The 17,626-nt window shown below is 34.7% G+C and overlaps 1 protein-coding gene across 5 annotated transcripts in view; it reads right to left on the reverse strand.

The window, feature by feature from the left end:
* LOC128156641 (uncharacterized) overlaps positions 1 to 17,626 on the reverse strand; it is an 88,146-nt gene that overhangs the window by 28,157 nt on the left and 42,363 nt on the right. For all 5 annotated transcript variants that reach the window (XM_052818864.1, XM_052818861.1, XM_052818858.1 and 2 more), the window contains 15 exons: positions 16,728 to 16,870; positions 15,966 to 16,069; positions 15,344 to 15,402; positions 14,849 to 14,961; positions 14,274 to 14,359; positions 13,569 to 13,689; positions 13,066 to 13,186; positions 12,664 to 12,789; positions 12,514 to 12,572; positions 12,206 to 12,302; positions 3,780 to 3,906; positions 2,884 to 2,989; positions 833 to 917; positions 501 to 629; positions 186 to 244 (listed from right to left, as the gene is read on the reverse strand). In XM_052818864.1, the coding sequence (XP_052674824.1) occupies positions 186 to 244; positions 501 to 629; positions 833 to 917; positions 2,884 to 2,989; positions 3,780 to 3,906; positions 12,206 to 12,302; positions 12,514 to 12,572; positions 12,664 to 12,789; positions 13,066 to 13,186; positions 13,569 to 13,689; positions 14,274 to 14,359; positions 14,849 to 14,961; positions 15,344 to 15,402; positions 15,966 to 16,069; positions 16,728 to 16,870 (1,535 nt within the window). The remainder of the gene's footprint in view (positions 1 to 185; positions 245 to 500; positions 630 to 832; positions 918 to 2,883; positions 2,990 to 3,779; positions 3,907 to 12,205; positions 12,303 to 12,513; positions 12,573 to 12,663; positions 12,790 to 13,065; positions 13,187 to 13,568; positions 13,690 to 14,273; positions 14,360 to 14,848; positions 14,962 to 15,343; positions 15,403 to 15,965; positions 16,070 to 16,727; positions 16,871 to 17,626) is intronic.

The raw sequence follows: 17,626 nt of genomic DNA on the forward strand, positions 1-17,626 counted from the left end.
GGTATAAAGAGGAAGATATCTGATCACATGGTATAAAGAGGAAGGTATCTGATCACATGGTATAAAGAGGAATGTATCTGATCACATGGTATAGTGAGGAAGGTTTCTTATCTCAGAATTATGATGGATGTGATTACAAGATATTAAGATAGAATATCAATAATTGTGTTTAAGACAATACTTACTTGTCCAGTGAAATCAATAATTTCATTCCTCTTTGTAACTTCCCTGGGTATAAGTAATTCTGTAATAAGATTTATTCTTGATGTTCAAAATTCAGATTTTCTTTCAATAATCAAAGTAATTTTCTTCAACAACAGTTCACATATAATATAATCATCTTATAAATAGTCATTTTTCAAACATATACATCAAAATTTCTGGTCCTGTTTTTTCTTTTTTTTTTATTCTGATGTTAAAAAATAAATCATTGATATTTCACAATCAAATATAAAAAAGGTGACATGATTATTAAAGTTCTTAATTTGTGTTGTACATACAGGACATTTTGGTGCTGATATGGTGTAGGAGCCAGTGGTATAAGGAATTTCCAGCTTGTAATTCTCCACGGGAAGCCAGTATTCCCCAATCAGTTCTGCACTCTTGAATATTTGCAGCTTGTACATGCTCTATCAAATGATCAGAAGATTTGAAAACATTAACGATCTTTCTAAGCTGAAAAACCAAATTATTGCAATGTTGAATTAGGCATTGGAATTTTACAAGAATACAAGTGAAACAAAACTGATAATTTGGTAATTACACAATACATGTATACTAAATCTAGTCAAGAGTTTGCTAATTTGCTACGACTTAAATGGACAGAACTCACTTCCTCTGGAGTTTCATTGGGGACACATTCTTTCAGTGGGGTCACATTGTTAACATTACTGGTCACAGAAGCTTCACAGAGCAACCTGGAAAAATATGAACAAACAATTTTGTGACCCTAACCTTTACACTTCTTATATCTCCTTCCACAGAGACCATAAATGCTGAGAATAACACTTCAGTATACACCCACAAAACACTTTACACCATAGTATACACCCACACAACAATGTAAACTACAGTTAAACACCCACACAACAATGTACACCATTGTATACACCCACACAACAATGTACACCATTGTATACACCCACACAACAATGTAAACCATTGTATACACCCACACAACAATGTATACCATTGTATACACCCACACAACAATGTACACCATTGTATACACCCACACAACAATGTACACCATTGTATACACCCACACAACACTACAGTATACACCCACACAACCATGTACACTACAGTATACACCCACACAACACTACAGTATACACCCACACAACACTACAGTATACACCCACACAACACTACAGTATACATCCACACAACAATGTACATCATAGTATACACCCACACAACAATGTACACCATTGTATACACCCACACAACAATGTACACCATTGTATACACCCACACAACACTACAGTATACACCCACACAACCATGTACACTACAGTATACACCCACACAACACTACAGTATACACCCACACAACACTACAGTATACACCCACACAACACTACAGTATACACCCACACAACACTACAGTATACACCCACACAACACTACAGTATACATCCACACAACAATGTACATCATAGTATACACCCACACAACAATGTACACCATTGTATACACCCACACAACAATGTACACAATTGTATACACCCACACAACACTACAGTATACACCCACACAACACTACAGTATACACTCACACAACAATGTACATCATAGTATACACCCACACAACAATGTACATCATAGTATACACCCACACAACAATGTACATCATAGTATACACCCACACAACAATGTACACCATAGTATACACCCACACAACAATGTACACCATTGTATACACCCACACAACAATGTACATCATAGTATACACCCACACAACAATGTACATCATAGTATACACCCACACAACAATGTACACCATAGTATACACCCACACAACAATGTACATCATAGTATACACCCACACAACAATGTACACCATAGTATACACCCACACAACAATGTACACCATTGTAGACACCCACACAACAATGTACATCATAGTATACACCCACCAAACAATGTACACCATAGTATACACCCACCAAACAATGTACACCATAGTATACACCCACACAACAATGTACATCATAGTATACACCCACACAACAATGTACACAACAGTATACACCCACACAACAATGTACACTACAGTTTACATCCACACAACAATGTACATCATAGTATACACCCACACAACAATGTACACTACAGTATACATCCACACAACAATGTACATCATAGTATACACCCACACAACAATGTACACCATAGTATACACCCAAACAACAATGTACACTACAGTATACATCCACACAACAATGTACACTACAGTATACATCCACACAACAATGTACACTACAGCATACATCCACACAACAATGTACACTACAGCATACACCCACACAACAATGTACACTACAGTATACATCCACACAACAATGTACACTACAGTATACATCCACACAACAATGTACACTACAGTATACATCCACACAACAATGTACACTACAGTATACATCCACACAACAATGTACACTACAGTATACATCCACACAACAATGTACACTACAGTATACATCCACACAACAATGTACACTACAGTATACATCCACACAACAATGTACACTACAGTATACATCCACACAACAATGTACACTACAGTATACATCCACACAACAATGTACACTACAGTATACATCCACACAACAATGTACACTACTGTACACACTCCAAGTTTTCTCTCTTACTGCTTACTTGTAATCTGAGAACTTCTCCATGTTGATTATATCTGTAGGAGAGTACTCCTTGTGCTTGTCAAGTGCAGTCCAAAATATATCTACATCCCTTATGTTTTCTTTCTCTTTAAAAAGAGTAAGCATCATTCATATAAATACATTCATAAAGTGTAATCTGAATAGCTCATTTAAACAGGTCAGATGTTCAGTTCTTAGGTAGGAGCTAAATTACATCAGTTTGATCTAGCTGAACAATGTAAAATAAGACCCCACACCCCCCTTACATATATGCTTAATATAAAAAAATAACACCCGAAATATATGAATAAATAAAATGTGTTGGAGGCTGTCGAATAGGGGGGGGGGGGGGGGGGTCACTACTAAGCAAGTCCAAACGTCCAAATTTTATATTTGACTACAGGTATCCAGATTCTAGGAAATGGACTATAACTACAATTAGGCACAATTTTTTCCCCATGAAACTAAAAGGGTCAAATAAAACCATGTGGTCTTAATTTAAATGACAAGAACATTCGCAAGAGTGGTAGTGTAGAGTTTCTTTTTTCCCCTGGCAAGGATGTGAATATTTCATGTAACCAATGCACTCATCATTTGTTTGTCTTTGTAAAAAGAGCTAGAGCATTTGTATATGCTTCTGATATAAGAACATTCTGCATCTTAAGCTTCTTTTCTCATAAAAAAAAATTATTGACTTTCTTAGAATATCATATTATGATACCATAATTTGAGACAAATCGGTCAGAATTCATCATTTGATTAACAAACAAATATTGGTGTATAATTGAAATCTCAATTTAGAAACAACCACTTACCTAAATTGTAAAGGAATATGTCAATATTGCTCTCAATAGGTCAAAATTCTAAAAGCCCTTTTTTGTCAAACATCCCACTTACCTTGAGCAAATGTATACAGGTGAAATACATCCTTAGGGTCTAGGATGATCGTCAGGTATTGAACTTCTCCAACTGTTGCACAATCCAATTTTTCCAGAGCCTGATCGTGCATCGGTGGTTTTGGAATCTATAGAATCCATCAAAAAATCCCATTATCTGAGTTTCAAGTTTTGCTAATTCTGTTGGTGATACAATCAATGAACACATGATAAAAATTTTACTAGACTTGCAAAATAATATGCCCGTGAACAACTGAATTCAATTCTAAAAATAGTTATACCAAGTTCCATATTATTAAGGTGGTATGGGACACCTTAAAATTGTGATATACTTCCTATGGAAATACTGGTAAAAAAAATTAAATCTCATTTAATATTAAATTTCCCATAATTGTTTCTTTACAGTGTAGCCCAATAGGTTAGAGCATTATCTATGAATCTGTAAGTCATGGGTTCGAATCCCTCTCAGGATTTTATATTTTTTACCTTTTCAAAATTTTTTAATACTAATTTGTTGTTCAAATAAAGTAAAATTTGAAAATTCTAAACCGGTGAAAGTATTTTGATTACATTGTACTTTTTCCCACATTTATATTGATAAGTGTCCTATACCACCTTAAACCCCAATCAAAAAATAAATCGAATCAAGGCTTTTATACTTTTATGAGATACATATTTTGATGCTTATATGAGGGGCATTCAATAAATAATGTCATGTTCAAAAATAACACAGTAAGATATTTTTCGGCAATTTTTTTTAATGGTTACCTTTTTAAATACTAACAGTCACACATAAGGCCAAAATATTAATGATTTATTTTTCAGGCACCGCCGCATCAGTAAAATCATTGCCGCATCAAACTTTTTTATCGTTAATATATCTTATCATTATCGGTTTTCTCTATTATGGAATCTATGTAAACAAACGCTCAGAACAAATGCTTGTCTTTGTCAGTGAAAAACGTTATTTTAACTGAAACATCAACCCAGTGACCAATCTACGGGGCTACCTGGGCTAAATACAACTTTATGTAAATATAATTTCTCGTTTTGTGGTCGGTAACTTCGCTAGAATTTCCTCAGAAAGAGAGGTTGAAGTTGCCCTGTACTCTGAGTTCATGATCGTGAAAGTTAACTCCAAATGCAATAAAATGATAATCATCTAATTCAAAAGACATTTTATAGCCTTATCTTCAGAGGTTATAAATACGGTTGATGCAACCACATACTGTGCACTGGAAATTACAACCGATGTTTATAACTTTAGGTGCTGATACAGAGGGTTCCACTTAATCTGATCGCGGTTAAAGTGATTATTCGGTTAATGTGATATAAAATCAAAACACCGATCCATTTGCTATATCAGCCTTTGTAATTTCTACTGGTAATCTGATTGGGAAAAAATGTCATTTTCGGTTAATCTGATACGATTTCTGTCGGCCGATCAAAAAATCAAATAACGTTTTCACACCTCTTCCACCATGTCCACACCTCGTATATACCTCTCACTGTGTAAACAGCTTGGCACGTGCCTAAAACTTGCAAATAACGGTGCTTCAGGGGATTAGTCACAGCTCAACGCTCACAGATGGTCAGCTGGTCGATAGATGAAAGATACCGACATCGATAGTTCAGGACGATCACATTCCAGACGACACTTGCCTGGGGGCAATTTTGATTGAAAGAAATTGAGAGTAAAGAGTGTTGCTTGTTTCTGATTATATACATGTATTCACGCATACAAACCATTTGATGAGCAATTATGGCAATTAGTTCGTGTGTATGTGTACGCGCACTTATGGAATTCGGCTTTGAACTGATGTCGCTTAAATTGTAACAATTTAATTTTATGTCATATAAACGATACTTTAGCTTGTGCGTAATTATGCCGTTTCTATAAGTGTGCAAAATTCATGGAAGACGTGTCCAGGGACCAAGAAGAGAGAAGCGAGGACGAGGCAGACGAGACAGAGACTGGGGACATTGACGATGAACTTCCCACAAATGTAAATGGTGTCAACAAGTGCATGGAGTACGTGCGAAGATTCATGGAGGAAAACGGCTGTGACAACTTCAGTGACTACTATGCACTTCGAGAGCAATTTGAAATGATTGCCCTAAAGAAGAAAAGGCAGTCCAGGATCACAGAGTTCATCGACTGGATTCCGTAAAAATCGCTCGTGTACTGATATGTGACCGACAATCATATAATGATTTTTATTTTGTAGTGCCCATAGAAAATGATTTTATTTTGTAGTGCCCATAGAAAATGTTTGTAGTTTTAGTGCTGAATAATAAATTCATAAACAAGAGGCCCATGGGCCATATCGCTCACCTGAGGAACAATAGGTATGATAAAGTCAGCTTAATGGAGTCATGATACAAACAATCTGGATAATGTACAATAATACATGCACATGTAGATCCTGTATAAATAAAATCCATTTTTCCCCCTTGGAACTCGGATAGCCCTGATTGCTGCCAATATTTACAAGAGCAGACTTTAATCACCGCTCCTGCACATATATAGGGACTCAACATTACGCAGGCAGGGATGACCGCACACCTACACAACTCAACAGGTACCAACGTTAACGCAAGTAGGGATAAACAACTCAACAGGTATCAACGTTAACACAAGTAGGGATAACTGTACACTTGCGCCAACAGCTCAACCTAACGCAAGCAGGGAGTGCCACACACTTGCGCTAGAAAGGCCAGAACACCAGCAGGGATGACCATACACTAGTGCTCCGCCCCAACCACCACAAGCAGGTATGACCGCACACTTGTATCAGTGCGATACAGGGCAGGAATGACCGCACACTCTGTATCATAGGTTAGAAAACACGATAATTAGATAGAGCAGGGGTGTCCACCCACTCAATCTATCCATACCTGTTCAAGTTTAACCCCAACCAGTCGATAATCGTAATGAAAAAGACACTGTCCCTATATATGTGCCGACCTAAAATAATTCATAGTATCTAAAAATTGGAAATCAAAAATAAACAAACTAATCCGGCCTTACCCAAAACTACTTATGCAGAACAACTTATATACATTGAATATTCATTATTGTATAAAAATAATCATCACAATAATTGGTTAACAGTGGATGCATTAATTAAAATAATCAAGAATCAATAAATCAAGGGCAAAAACTCAATACAGTAATACAAAAAGAGTCTAATGAAAAAATAGCTGCCTGTTTCAATTTTATAGTCATATCACATGTTGAGTATTGCAGTTCTCAAAAAGATCCTTTACAATTGTTTATATATGGGATATTTAGCTGCATCAAACTCTGAACCTTCTTGTGAGGCCAAAGAATTGTCCTGGAGCCAAAGTCTTAACAATTATAAAGAATCATCTTGCTGATTAGTTTCTGAGAAGAAGATTTTTAAAGATTTACTCTATATTTTCCTATGTAAAACTTCGACCCCCCCCCCATTGTGGCCCCACCCTACCCCTGGGGGTCATGAATTTCACAACTTTGAATCTACACTACCTGAGGATGCTTCCACACAAGTTTCAGCTTTGCTGGCTGATTAGTTTCTGAGAAGAAGATTTTTAAAGATTTACTCTATATATTCCTATGTAAAACTTTGATCCCCCATTGTGGCCCTACCCTACCCCCAGGGTTTATTGAATTTACACTACCTGAGGATGCTTCCACGCAAGTTTCAGCTTTGCCAGCTGATTAGTTTCTGAGAAGAAGATTTTTAAAGATTTACGCTATATATTCCTATGTAAAACTTCGACCCCCCCATTGTGGCCCCACCCTACCCCCGGGGGTCATGAATTTCACAACTTTGAATCTACACTACCTGAGGATGCTTCCACACAAGTTTCAGCTTTCCTGGCTGTTTAGTTCCTGAGAAGAAGATTTTTAAAGATTTACTATATATATACCTATGTAAAACTTCGACCCCCCATTGTGGCCCCACCCTACCCCCGGGGGTCATGAATTTCACAACTTTGAATCTACACTACCTGAGGATGCTTCCACACAAGTTTCAGCTTTCCTGGCTGTTTAGTTCCTGAGAAGAAGATTTTTAAAGATTTACGCTATATATTCCTATGTAAAACTTCGACCCCCCCATTGTGGCCCCACCCTACCCCCAGGGGTCATGAATTTCACAACTTTGAATCTACACTACCTGAGGATGCTTCCACACAAGTTTCAGCTTTCCTGGCTGTTTAGTTCCTGAGAAGAAGATTTTTAAAGATTTACGCTATATATTCCTATGTAAAACTTCGACCCCCCATTGTGGCCCCACCCTACCCCCGGGGGTCATGAATTTCACAACTTTAAATCTACATTACCTGAGGATGCTTCCACACAAGTTTCAGCTTTCCTGGCTTTTTAGTTTTTGAGAAGAAGATTTTTAAAGATTTACTCTATATATTCCTATGTAAAACTTCGACCCCCCATTGTGGCCCCACCCTACCCCCGGGGGTCATGAATTTCACAACTTTGAATCTACACTACCTGAGAATGCTTCCACACAAGTTTCAGCTTTCCTGACTGTTTAGTTTCTGAGAAGAAGATTTTTAAAGATTTACTCTATATATTCCTATGTAAAGCTTCGACCCCCCATTGTGGCCCCACCCTACCCCCAGGGGTCATGAATTTCACAACTTTGAATCTACACTACCTGAGGATGCTTCCACACAAGTTTCAGCTTTCCTGGCTTTTTAGTTTTTGAGAAGAAGATTTTTAAAGATTTACTCTATATATTCCTATGTAAAACTTCGACCCCCCATTGTGGCCCCACCCTACCCCCGGGGGTCATGAATTTCACAACTTTGAATCTACACTACCTGAGAATGCTTCCACACAAGTTTCAGCTTTCCTGACTGTTTAGTTTCTGAGAAGAAGATTTTTAAAGATTTACTCTATATATTCCTATGTAAAGCTTCGACCCCCCATTGTGGCCCCACCCTACCCCCAGGGGTCATGAATTTCACAACTTTGAATCTACACTACCTGAGGATGCTTCCACACAAGTTTCAGCTTTCCTGACTCTCTGGTTCTTGAGAAGAAGATTTTTGAATATATCTCGAAATTTTTCATTAATTTCTAATTATCTCCCCTTGAAAACGGGTTGGGCCCTTAATTTTCACAACTTTGAATCCCCTTTGCCTAAGGATGATTTGTGCCAAGTTTGGTTGAAATTGGCCTAGTAGTTCTTGAGAAGATGTTGAAAATGTGAAAAGTTTACGGACAGACGGACGGACGGACGGACAGACGGACGACAGACAAAATGTGATCAGAATAGCTCACTTGAGCTTTCAGCTCAGGTGAGCTAAAAATAAAGTTGTTTTTCTTTCCGGAAAGATTTAGATTATACAGGATCATTCTATCTATAAACGCACTTCCGGTTTAAGATGGGGTCCAATACATCGTATGATTATGTATAAGAGCAATCACATGCAAGTAAATAATGATTTAATCTGTAAAACCAGGAAATAGCGATTAAAAATCCAATAAAAATACTTTGTAATTATTTTATTATGATATTTATTACATTAAATCATTAAAATAGAAGTGTGGTTGAAAATAATGCATATACATATATGTATAGGTTGTTTATATTTCATGATTTCCTTTATGAAATGCTAAAACTGGTTTATGTGATATACGGTTAATATGATAATTTTTGCCTGACAAACGGACAATCAGATTAAGCAGAACCCTCTGTATTACAATTAGTTGGTAACTTGTAATTAATTAATAACTCTGTCAAGTTAGTGCTAAAATAATAATTAAACTGTTTGTTTACAGTTATCTTTAACTAAAAAATTCTGTACAACCAACTATATGACGGTTGTAATTGGGTCAAAGGGTTGGACTAATACCTCCTTAATACACTTGAACACATAGACTGATTTTATTTGTCATTTAGCCAACACAATTACGAAACATTTCAGCAGCTACAAAATGTACGAATACACATAATAAATTAAATTTAAAAAATTGGATAAGATTTTAATTTTTTTAGGAGTTGTTTTATTTTTACTTGACTTGCTTCTAATCAAATTCAAATTAAGGTTGAATCTGTGTATAAATGTATTATCATTAGCATTATGCCACTGTCAAAGAATGGAGGTCTACCTGATATCTGAAATTTCTCCTTATTTTTCTGTGAGGGAGAACTTCAGAAGTGAAGTCTCCCTAAACTAAGTTTGCTATGGGTTGGTCCCTGTTAACACAACCACTGAAATTTCTTTGTTATCTTCAGAAATTGAAGCCTCTGTGATATTGCATAGAAACAGGAATAAAGGACACTTGTATTGTTTGAGAATTTTAAGATGACTTATTTACTTTTCCTTGATTTCTGTCCTCAAGGCACTGAAGATTGATAAGAAAACACCCCAAATGAATGCTTTATTTGATAAATTTTTATATGGCAAATTCAACTAGTAAAATGCCATAAGAAGTCCCCTATTTCAGTTCAGACTTCTGTTATTACTGTGGAGGGGAAAGATAGGCCGCAACCATTTGTCTTGTTTGTTCATATGCAAAAACTCAACCTTATAAAAGGAAACAGAACAGTTTAAACTAAAAAGAACAAATTAAAACAAATATTTAAACTTTGCCAATGTATGAGCTTGATGAATATCTGCTGATGAGTACACAAATAAATCATAAAGTATGGGTTACCGTCATTGTAAATTTTGTTAAAAAAAAAAAAAAAAAAAAAAAAAAAAAAAAAAAAACCTGCCTGCCTGCCTCATCAAAATTTCAAAATTTTGGCCCTAGAAACTAATGATTAATTTTTTTTGGCTTAAACCCAACTGATTTATCCAACTCTGAATGCATTCATACAATATTTTTTGGGAATGGTATTAAGATACTGATAAATGGAAGAGCCCAAAGCATTTCTTGAAGCATATCTTCTTCCTGACAAGTGCTTTTTAATTTAACATGGAGAAAAGTTGGGTTTCTTTTTTTTAAATGATCTCACAATCGGGGATTTATGGCTGTGTGTTGTCATGAAGAAGTCGAGTGTTGCAAATTTCAGACTTAGGTCTCTGCCATTCGTAATGTTTTTTAACTTTCTTAAGCACATGATATTTGTTTAAATGTCCGGTGATTGATCAGCCTTTTCAAATAGCAACTTGAACTACAGGACCTTTACTATTAAAGAAAATTGCGTATGTTAATTTCTTTGTACTTTGACATCGTTTTGCTATAACAGGACGTTTTGCCTTTTTAGTTAACTGAATCTTGGTATCAATATTTTCCTCCGAGGTACAAAATAATGTATCCATGTTTAGTCACTATAGTCTGTCCCAAAATATTTATGCTGCATATTTGGACGATTTTTTAATGAAAATACAATACCGGTACCTGTGAAAGAAACGCAATTGAAATCGATGAAAGGGAAAATTTCAAAGATAATATCATTCACACATTGTCATTTTTCCCTCATAAAAATTCACAGGCTGATGAAATGCAAAATCCCTGTAGACTTTCTGTTTTTAGCCGTGTATTGAAACCTGACAACCTAGAGGGGGCGTTTTATAAGGGAAATCTTGGGATTTTTTCATACTTTTGAATGAACATCGTCTGAATCAAGAGGTATTTATAAATATCGAATTATTCAAGAAAATATGCGGCAAAAATATCTTGGGACAGACTTTCCGATAAATGTCGTCCATTGCAATTTTTGTACATTATTTTTAAGTAGTTTCCTACCCATTTCAACCTGCAATCGTTCTTGTTTATCTGTTAAAAGATGAGGCATCCACCTTGCACTAACCTTTTCCGGGCCAAGGTGTTTCTTTAGAATATTAAATACTCAGTCTGGTACTATCCCGATGAAATGCCTACCAATTTTGCTATTTATCTAATGGTTAATCAACTATCATTAGTTATGATATTGGTTATTTTTGCAAGCATTGCATCTGTTGAAGCTGTATGAAGTGTTCCAGAATGTTGCTTATCCTTAAGGCCTGTTTGGCCATTTTTGAATTTGCTGACCCACCTATAACTTGTCTTAAAGACATACATTTGTTTCCATACAAAATCAAACAGTTCTTTGAAAATTTCTTTCAAGTCTTTACCTAGTCTGACACATGCTTTTTTGTAGCCTCTAATTTTAGCCTTACAGGATGATGACTTAACAGTCATATTTTCATACAGTGTCTCGAGTAGGGGTTATATATCAGCTTCTCAAACAAGTATTCGATGATGAAACGTGGTCAAATAAACGGCCATAAATAGAATATGAACCAAATCATGCACGAAAAGAAATTCAAAGGTCAATTGAACCCTGTATTTTATGGAATCTAATTAGTGACATTTTTTATTGAATGCCCCTCCTACGTGTGTCATTGTTGTAAACTTTCTGGATAGTATCACTTTTTGCAGAGTACCTCTTTGTGAATACAAATCAATGTTCAATATTTGCATACCTTGATTCCGATTTTGGTTGAGGTTGGGTTGTAGAAGATGACTGACCCATAGTAACCTCGGGTTCCATATTTTGTCATGCTCACAGATCTGGCTGGACTGGATGAGAAATGTTAAATTTAATTAATCATTTTAACATTCAAGTTTTTAATCAATCAAGATATTATTTGTGATGATTTGATTATACTGCAATTCAAATTTTCTTGTTTACAACCAATCATAAATTTTGCTTCAGACTTTAATGTCAAAATTATATAACACCCCAAGTCTCAAAGAAAACTGGTATGAATGCTTAAAAGACGACACTTACTTTATCATTATATTGCCAAGATTTTTAGTCTCAAATGTTACAGGTTTCTTTGCTTTTTCCTGCAATAGTAGATTAATGCTAATAGTAAGTACAATAAGTTTCTACAGTGCAAAACCAAAATGTCAAAATATAAAATTTCAAACAAAGAACCTTGTCTGCTGAGTCTGGCATCCATGGAAGCACTTCCAACAACTTGACACACTCCCCTGGGGAATGCAGTCCTATCATCGGATAATACCCATCCCTAGGGTTCACATTAATTGTGTGAGAGTAAACCTAAAAAGTACATAACCATTTTCAGTGTTTAAAATATATCATTAATACCTATCATTTTTAAAGCTGTTTACAGTTTACATCAAATATGAACTAATTTGAAAAAAGAAATATTTTATTCAAATCAGTTCATGATAAAATAAAAGATTACTTGCAAAATAAAAACAAACAAAAACCTTTGCAAGTAATATATATGTATATTGAGAATTTTGGCTTAAAACAAAATTAAACATGACTTTTTTGGCATAAAAGTTTTAATCTTTGAAATGTAAACAGTACCTCTGTTCCATTTTTGAAGAACTTGACAATTCTTGTGTCAACATCAAATTCCACACCCATTATGTCTCCTTTCCCACAAACTTCTTTTTTAAACCTTGAGTAGCCTGTTTCTAGGAAAATCCTTCAAGGGAATGTTTATTTTATAAAATTTACTAGATAATTACAGATTTTGAAGACAGTTGTAGTATTCTTTCATTCAACCTTAAGACATCTCCCCCATTATGTTTTATGATCATAGCACACATGGTCATTATCTTTAAAATAAGTAATAAATAAATGTATTTATCAAATCAACACAAGGAGATTTATTATTTTTCAGATTTCTGCACATCATTCATAAAGAAAATCTATCGAAAATCAATAAACAGTAAAGTTTTTCTGGGAACTATTTGTTTGTACCCCAGATTTTCTGGAGGCATCAAATAATGAAAATCATGCAATGGTTTTAATTTGCAATACATTTTCAGCTGTAGAGTTTTAGACTACAGATTTTAGCAATTTACCCTCCATCATCTGCATGGTAAGCAAAGGAATATCTGTTCCATCCTGGCTGTCTGTTGGCCTCGTAGAAAGATGGAGCAATTCCTATTGTTATGGCTTTGTCCTTACCCTCGTTAAGTATTTCTGAGGAAAATAACAGCAACAATTTTTAAGCAATATTTTGAACTACATGTTCACCAATTCTCCTGTCCAATCTCAGGTACCAAGTAATGAAATCTTGTATTCCTTATAAATACCATTAAACATAACCAGACTTTAAGCCTATCAGGCTGGTATGGTATATATATCTCCTTTGATGCTGAACAATAACTTGCCAAATACTAGTACATGTACTGCACACAAAATTTCTTTGTATGCGAAGAAATTTCACAAGTTATATAAGACCTTCATTGTTAAAGAATATTAATATCCATGAACCAGTTCTTTAAAGTATCTTGTATAATTATGTTATACATAAAAAAAACACAAGCTTTATCACGAAAGTAAGCTGCAGTGCAGCAAACCACTTTATTAATGGTAAACCATGAAGTTCCAGCAACTTGCAGTTATGATCTCCTCAAATTCAGTCTACAGAAAACTTTTTGTGCAAGTAAATATACATCAGGAACATGCATTAATTGCTAGATCGTAAATACTGCACAAACTGTAAAAAAGACAAAATTTAAACTTGTCAGAGAACATTTCTAGCGTAATGCTTTAAAACTTACTGAAGGAGAAACTCCGGAAAACATTGGAGAATGGTTTTGGGCCAATGAACTGTCCGACAGGCATGGAAGGTGAAAAAGAATTATAACTGCAAAAGTAAAAAAAAAAAACCACTTATCTTTAACCCACAAAATTCAATCACATAAACTATTCTTCAACAATGCTTTTAAATATATATATATATTTTTTTTTAACATTTTTTTTCTCTTCAGAGATTAATTTCCTTTTTTCAAAACAATGGCCAATCTGTATTTCAATGAAATGTACTGAATAAAAATAGGACAATATTTATCAGACTTGAAAAGGCTACTGTATATAAGAATATATTCACCCATGTTTTATTTTCGACCCTTTTGCCCTTGTGAGCGAATTTAAAAATGGGCTAATTTTAATGTCTTTTATTACTTCTTTTCATACAAAACTTCGTTACAGCAAATACAATATGGGGTGAAACCGTTTGTGGGTGCACATGGTAAAAAAATGACACAGGGTGAAAATAGCCCTATTAACAGTATTCAAAACTGGTGAGACAAACTTAAAAAAAACTGGTAAGACTACACGGCACAGTTTTTTTTACCACAAAATTCCAGCTTCTTGAAATACGGTCACTTCTCGAGACTGAACAGCATAGTAGGTAAACTTCTGGACACTTTTCTGTGACATGTCACCTTTGTGAACATTCACAGCACCCTGCAAAGTATAACATCAATCAGTAATTCAAAACCACAAATTGATTAGAATATACTAAGGATAAACTTTATTCATATCCCCTTTATAACAATTCTCTTTTATCAACATTGGCATTCTTGTGGTTATAGTTCAAAACCTTGCTATATTTGGCACACCATGCCATTGTACAGTGATGAAAGTAGTTGAGGTTTTTGTACGATGGATTAAACACTCTTAAATATGCAAAGCTAATGCTAATTCCTGGTCATTCTTGGCCTATATCAGTGAGTCATTATGCCTGGTCACTTTCTGATCAGTAATCAATCAGGCAGACACTATAGCTCATTAAGTATCAGAAAGTAAACAAGTGCAGAATTCAATAGAAATATAAAGGGTAACTCACCAAAGGATCGCTTATTCTCAGTTTGACTTTGTCCGCTACTTTTATTGAAGTTTTTGTTTCTACAAAACAAATATTGACAAGCAAAACTTAATACATCTTTAAAATTTTACATTAAGGAATTTTTCACATCAAATATTTCTATGAAAACTTTATCACTGAATATATACTCATAAAGTATAGTGCATATGAAATCACAATTTCCTAATCATTCAGCTGATTCAGCTGATATTTCTGAAAGTTATTTACAAAAATTTGAAGACTGCCATGTTTTTTATTCTCACAATGATCATATTTTCGCAATCTCATCCACATCACAGTATGCAGAAATGATATCCAGTTTAGCTTGCTATTTTAAAATGAAGGTTATACATTTACCTTATTGTTGCCAATTTTTTGGACACATGAAAAAATTTTATTTGATAAATTGTTTGTATTTAGTAGAACTCGGTATACCACCAGCTTGCCTATAACAATTAACACAAGGATCTTGTTGGGTCCAATCTGTTTTATGTCTCACAGAAATATGCATGTTTCCCATTCAGACAAAGAATGAAAACTGTGCATCTACAACAGGAACACAATACTGTAACATTAATACCTTCATTATTTTACATTTATCTACCTTTGATAAGGGCCTCAATTTTTTCCTTCATTTTATCTGCTTCTATGCCTTGTAGTGCGGCAGGCTTGCCGGGAGCCACCAATATCACTGAACCACTTTGATCACTGCAAGCAAAGACAGAAAGCATTTAAATTATACATGTCAATTGAGATTTACAAAGTATAAATTCCATAGGTGGTTTGTATCTGAAAATAAAAACAATTAATGATTGCTCTTTAAAGAATTTTTCCCCTGAAAAAATGCCTCCTGATTTTACATTAAGCCCAACAACACTGATATGTTGCTATACTCAATTTATAAATTCTTTAAGGTATATCTCTCTTTCTTCTACCAAAAAGTGGTATGCTTACTGATTTTTTATACAAATTAATTGTAATGCTATCTGTGGTCAAAGATTTTACATTGTAAAGTGTTTTCAAGCATTACTGGCGTGCAACCACTTCTCGCCGAGTACCATTTCTCGCCAGTACATTGTTACGTCATTTTATCAACACATAAAATTATAGATGAAAAATGACATCACAAAGTACTGGCGAGAAATGGTAGTCGGCGAGAACTGGTCGCACGCCAGTACAGCTTAACAGTGTAATGAAATAATGCAATCCTACTGTCATCCTCTCAAAATAATATCTGTACACTTAGAGTGCTGTTTCATCTCTCTCTCTCTCTCTCTCTCTCTCTCTCTCTCTCTCTCTCTCTCTCTCTCTCTCTCTCTCATTTTCTCTCAATAATATACTATAAACATCATCACATTTGACTTACTTTTTCAGACATATTGGTGGACACAATCCATTCTGTATGGTTATCTCTATTTCATCAAAGGTCACTGGGTTCAAACCTACAGAAGGAATATCACTATCTTTGTTGTACACTAACGGCATTGGTCTAAGCTCACTTCGTAAATTCTGAAAGACAATTTATGACATAATATATACTTGAGTATAAATTTTCTAAAAATCTTGGATGAAAAATTGCATTGGTACAGTAAATCTTTTTACTGATGGACTGAAAACATACTTTATCATTGACTCAATTCCTCTTTTGTAGCATCAACTTTGAGATTAAAAATTTCACCACTTAAAATTTTCTCACTCAAAGACTATATAAAGATTTTTGACTGATAAATAAGTATTCTATTCAAATAGAAAATATCTTGGTTACAAATGTTTGATTTCATTAACGTTAATCCCATCAAGTTATAACATGGAAACAAATCAATGTCTATATAAGACTATAAAAGTTTTCAGGGTTTCTTAAACACAGAAGATAGATGGCAACCTCATATATATATATAAGTACACACATATGGATGCAAACATCTTTTTAATAAAAATGTCTATAAAGCATAACAAGGCAAAGGACTGTTCATTTTATAAAAGTAACTGTATAGCCAAGGGAACTCAGTCATGCACAAGAATTCTCCACTACATGCCTATAATTCTTTCAGCACTAATACCTCTAATTGATTATGCATACCAATTTCAACATGGAAAATCCAAAGTGATCACTAGTCTAAGTGATTATCATTAAAATTCATATCATGATTTTTAGCAACCCACATAGGCCTTCAAATAAAGCAAAATATCATAATCAACAGTCTCTCCATTGAATAAGGTCCACCATAAAGAGCTGTATTCAGTGTGCATAAATTGCTATCAAAA

This window comes from Crassostrea angulata, chromosome 7, assembly GCF_025612915.1.
Source record: "Crassostrea angulata isolate pt1a10 chromosome 7, ASM2561291v2, whole genome shotgun sequence".
Lineage (NCBI taxonomy): Eukaryota > Metazoa > Mollusca > Bivalvia > Ostreida > Ostreidae > Magallana > Magallana angulata.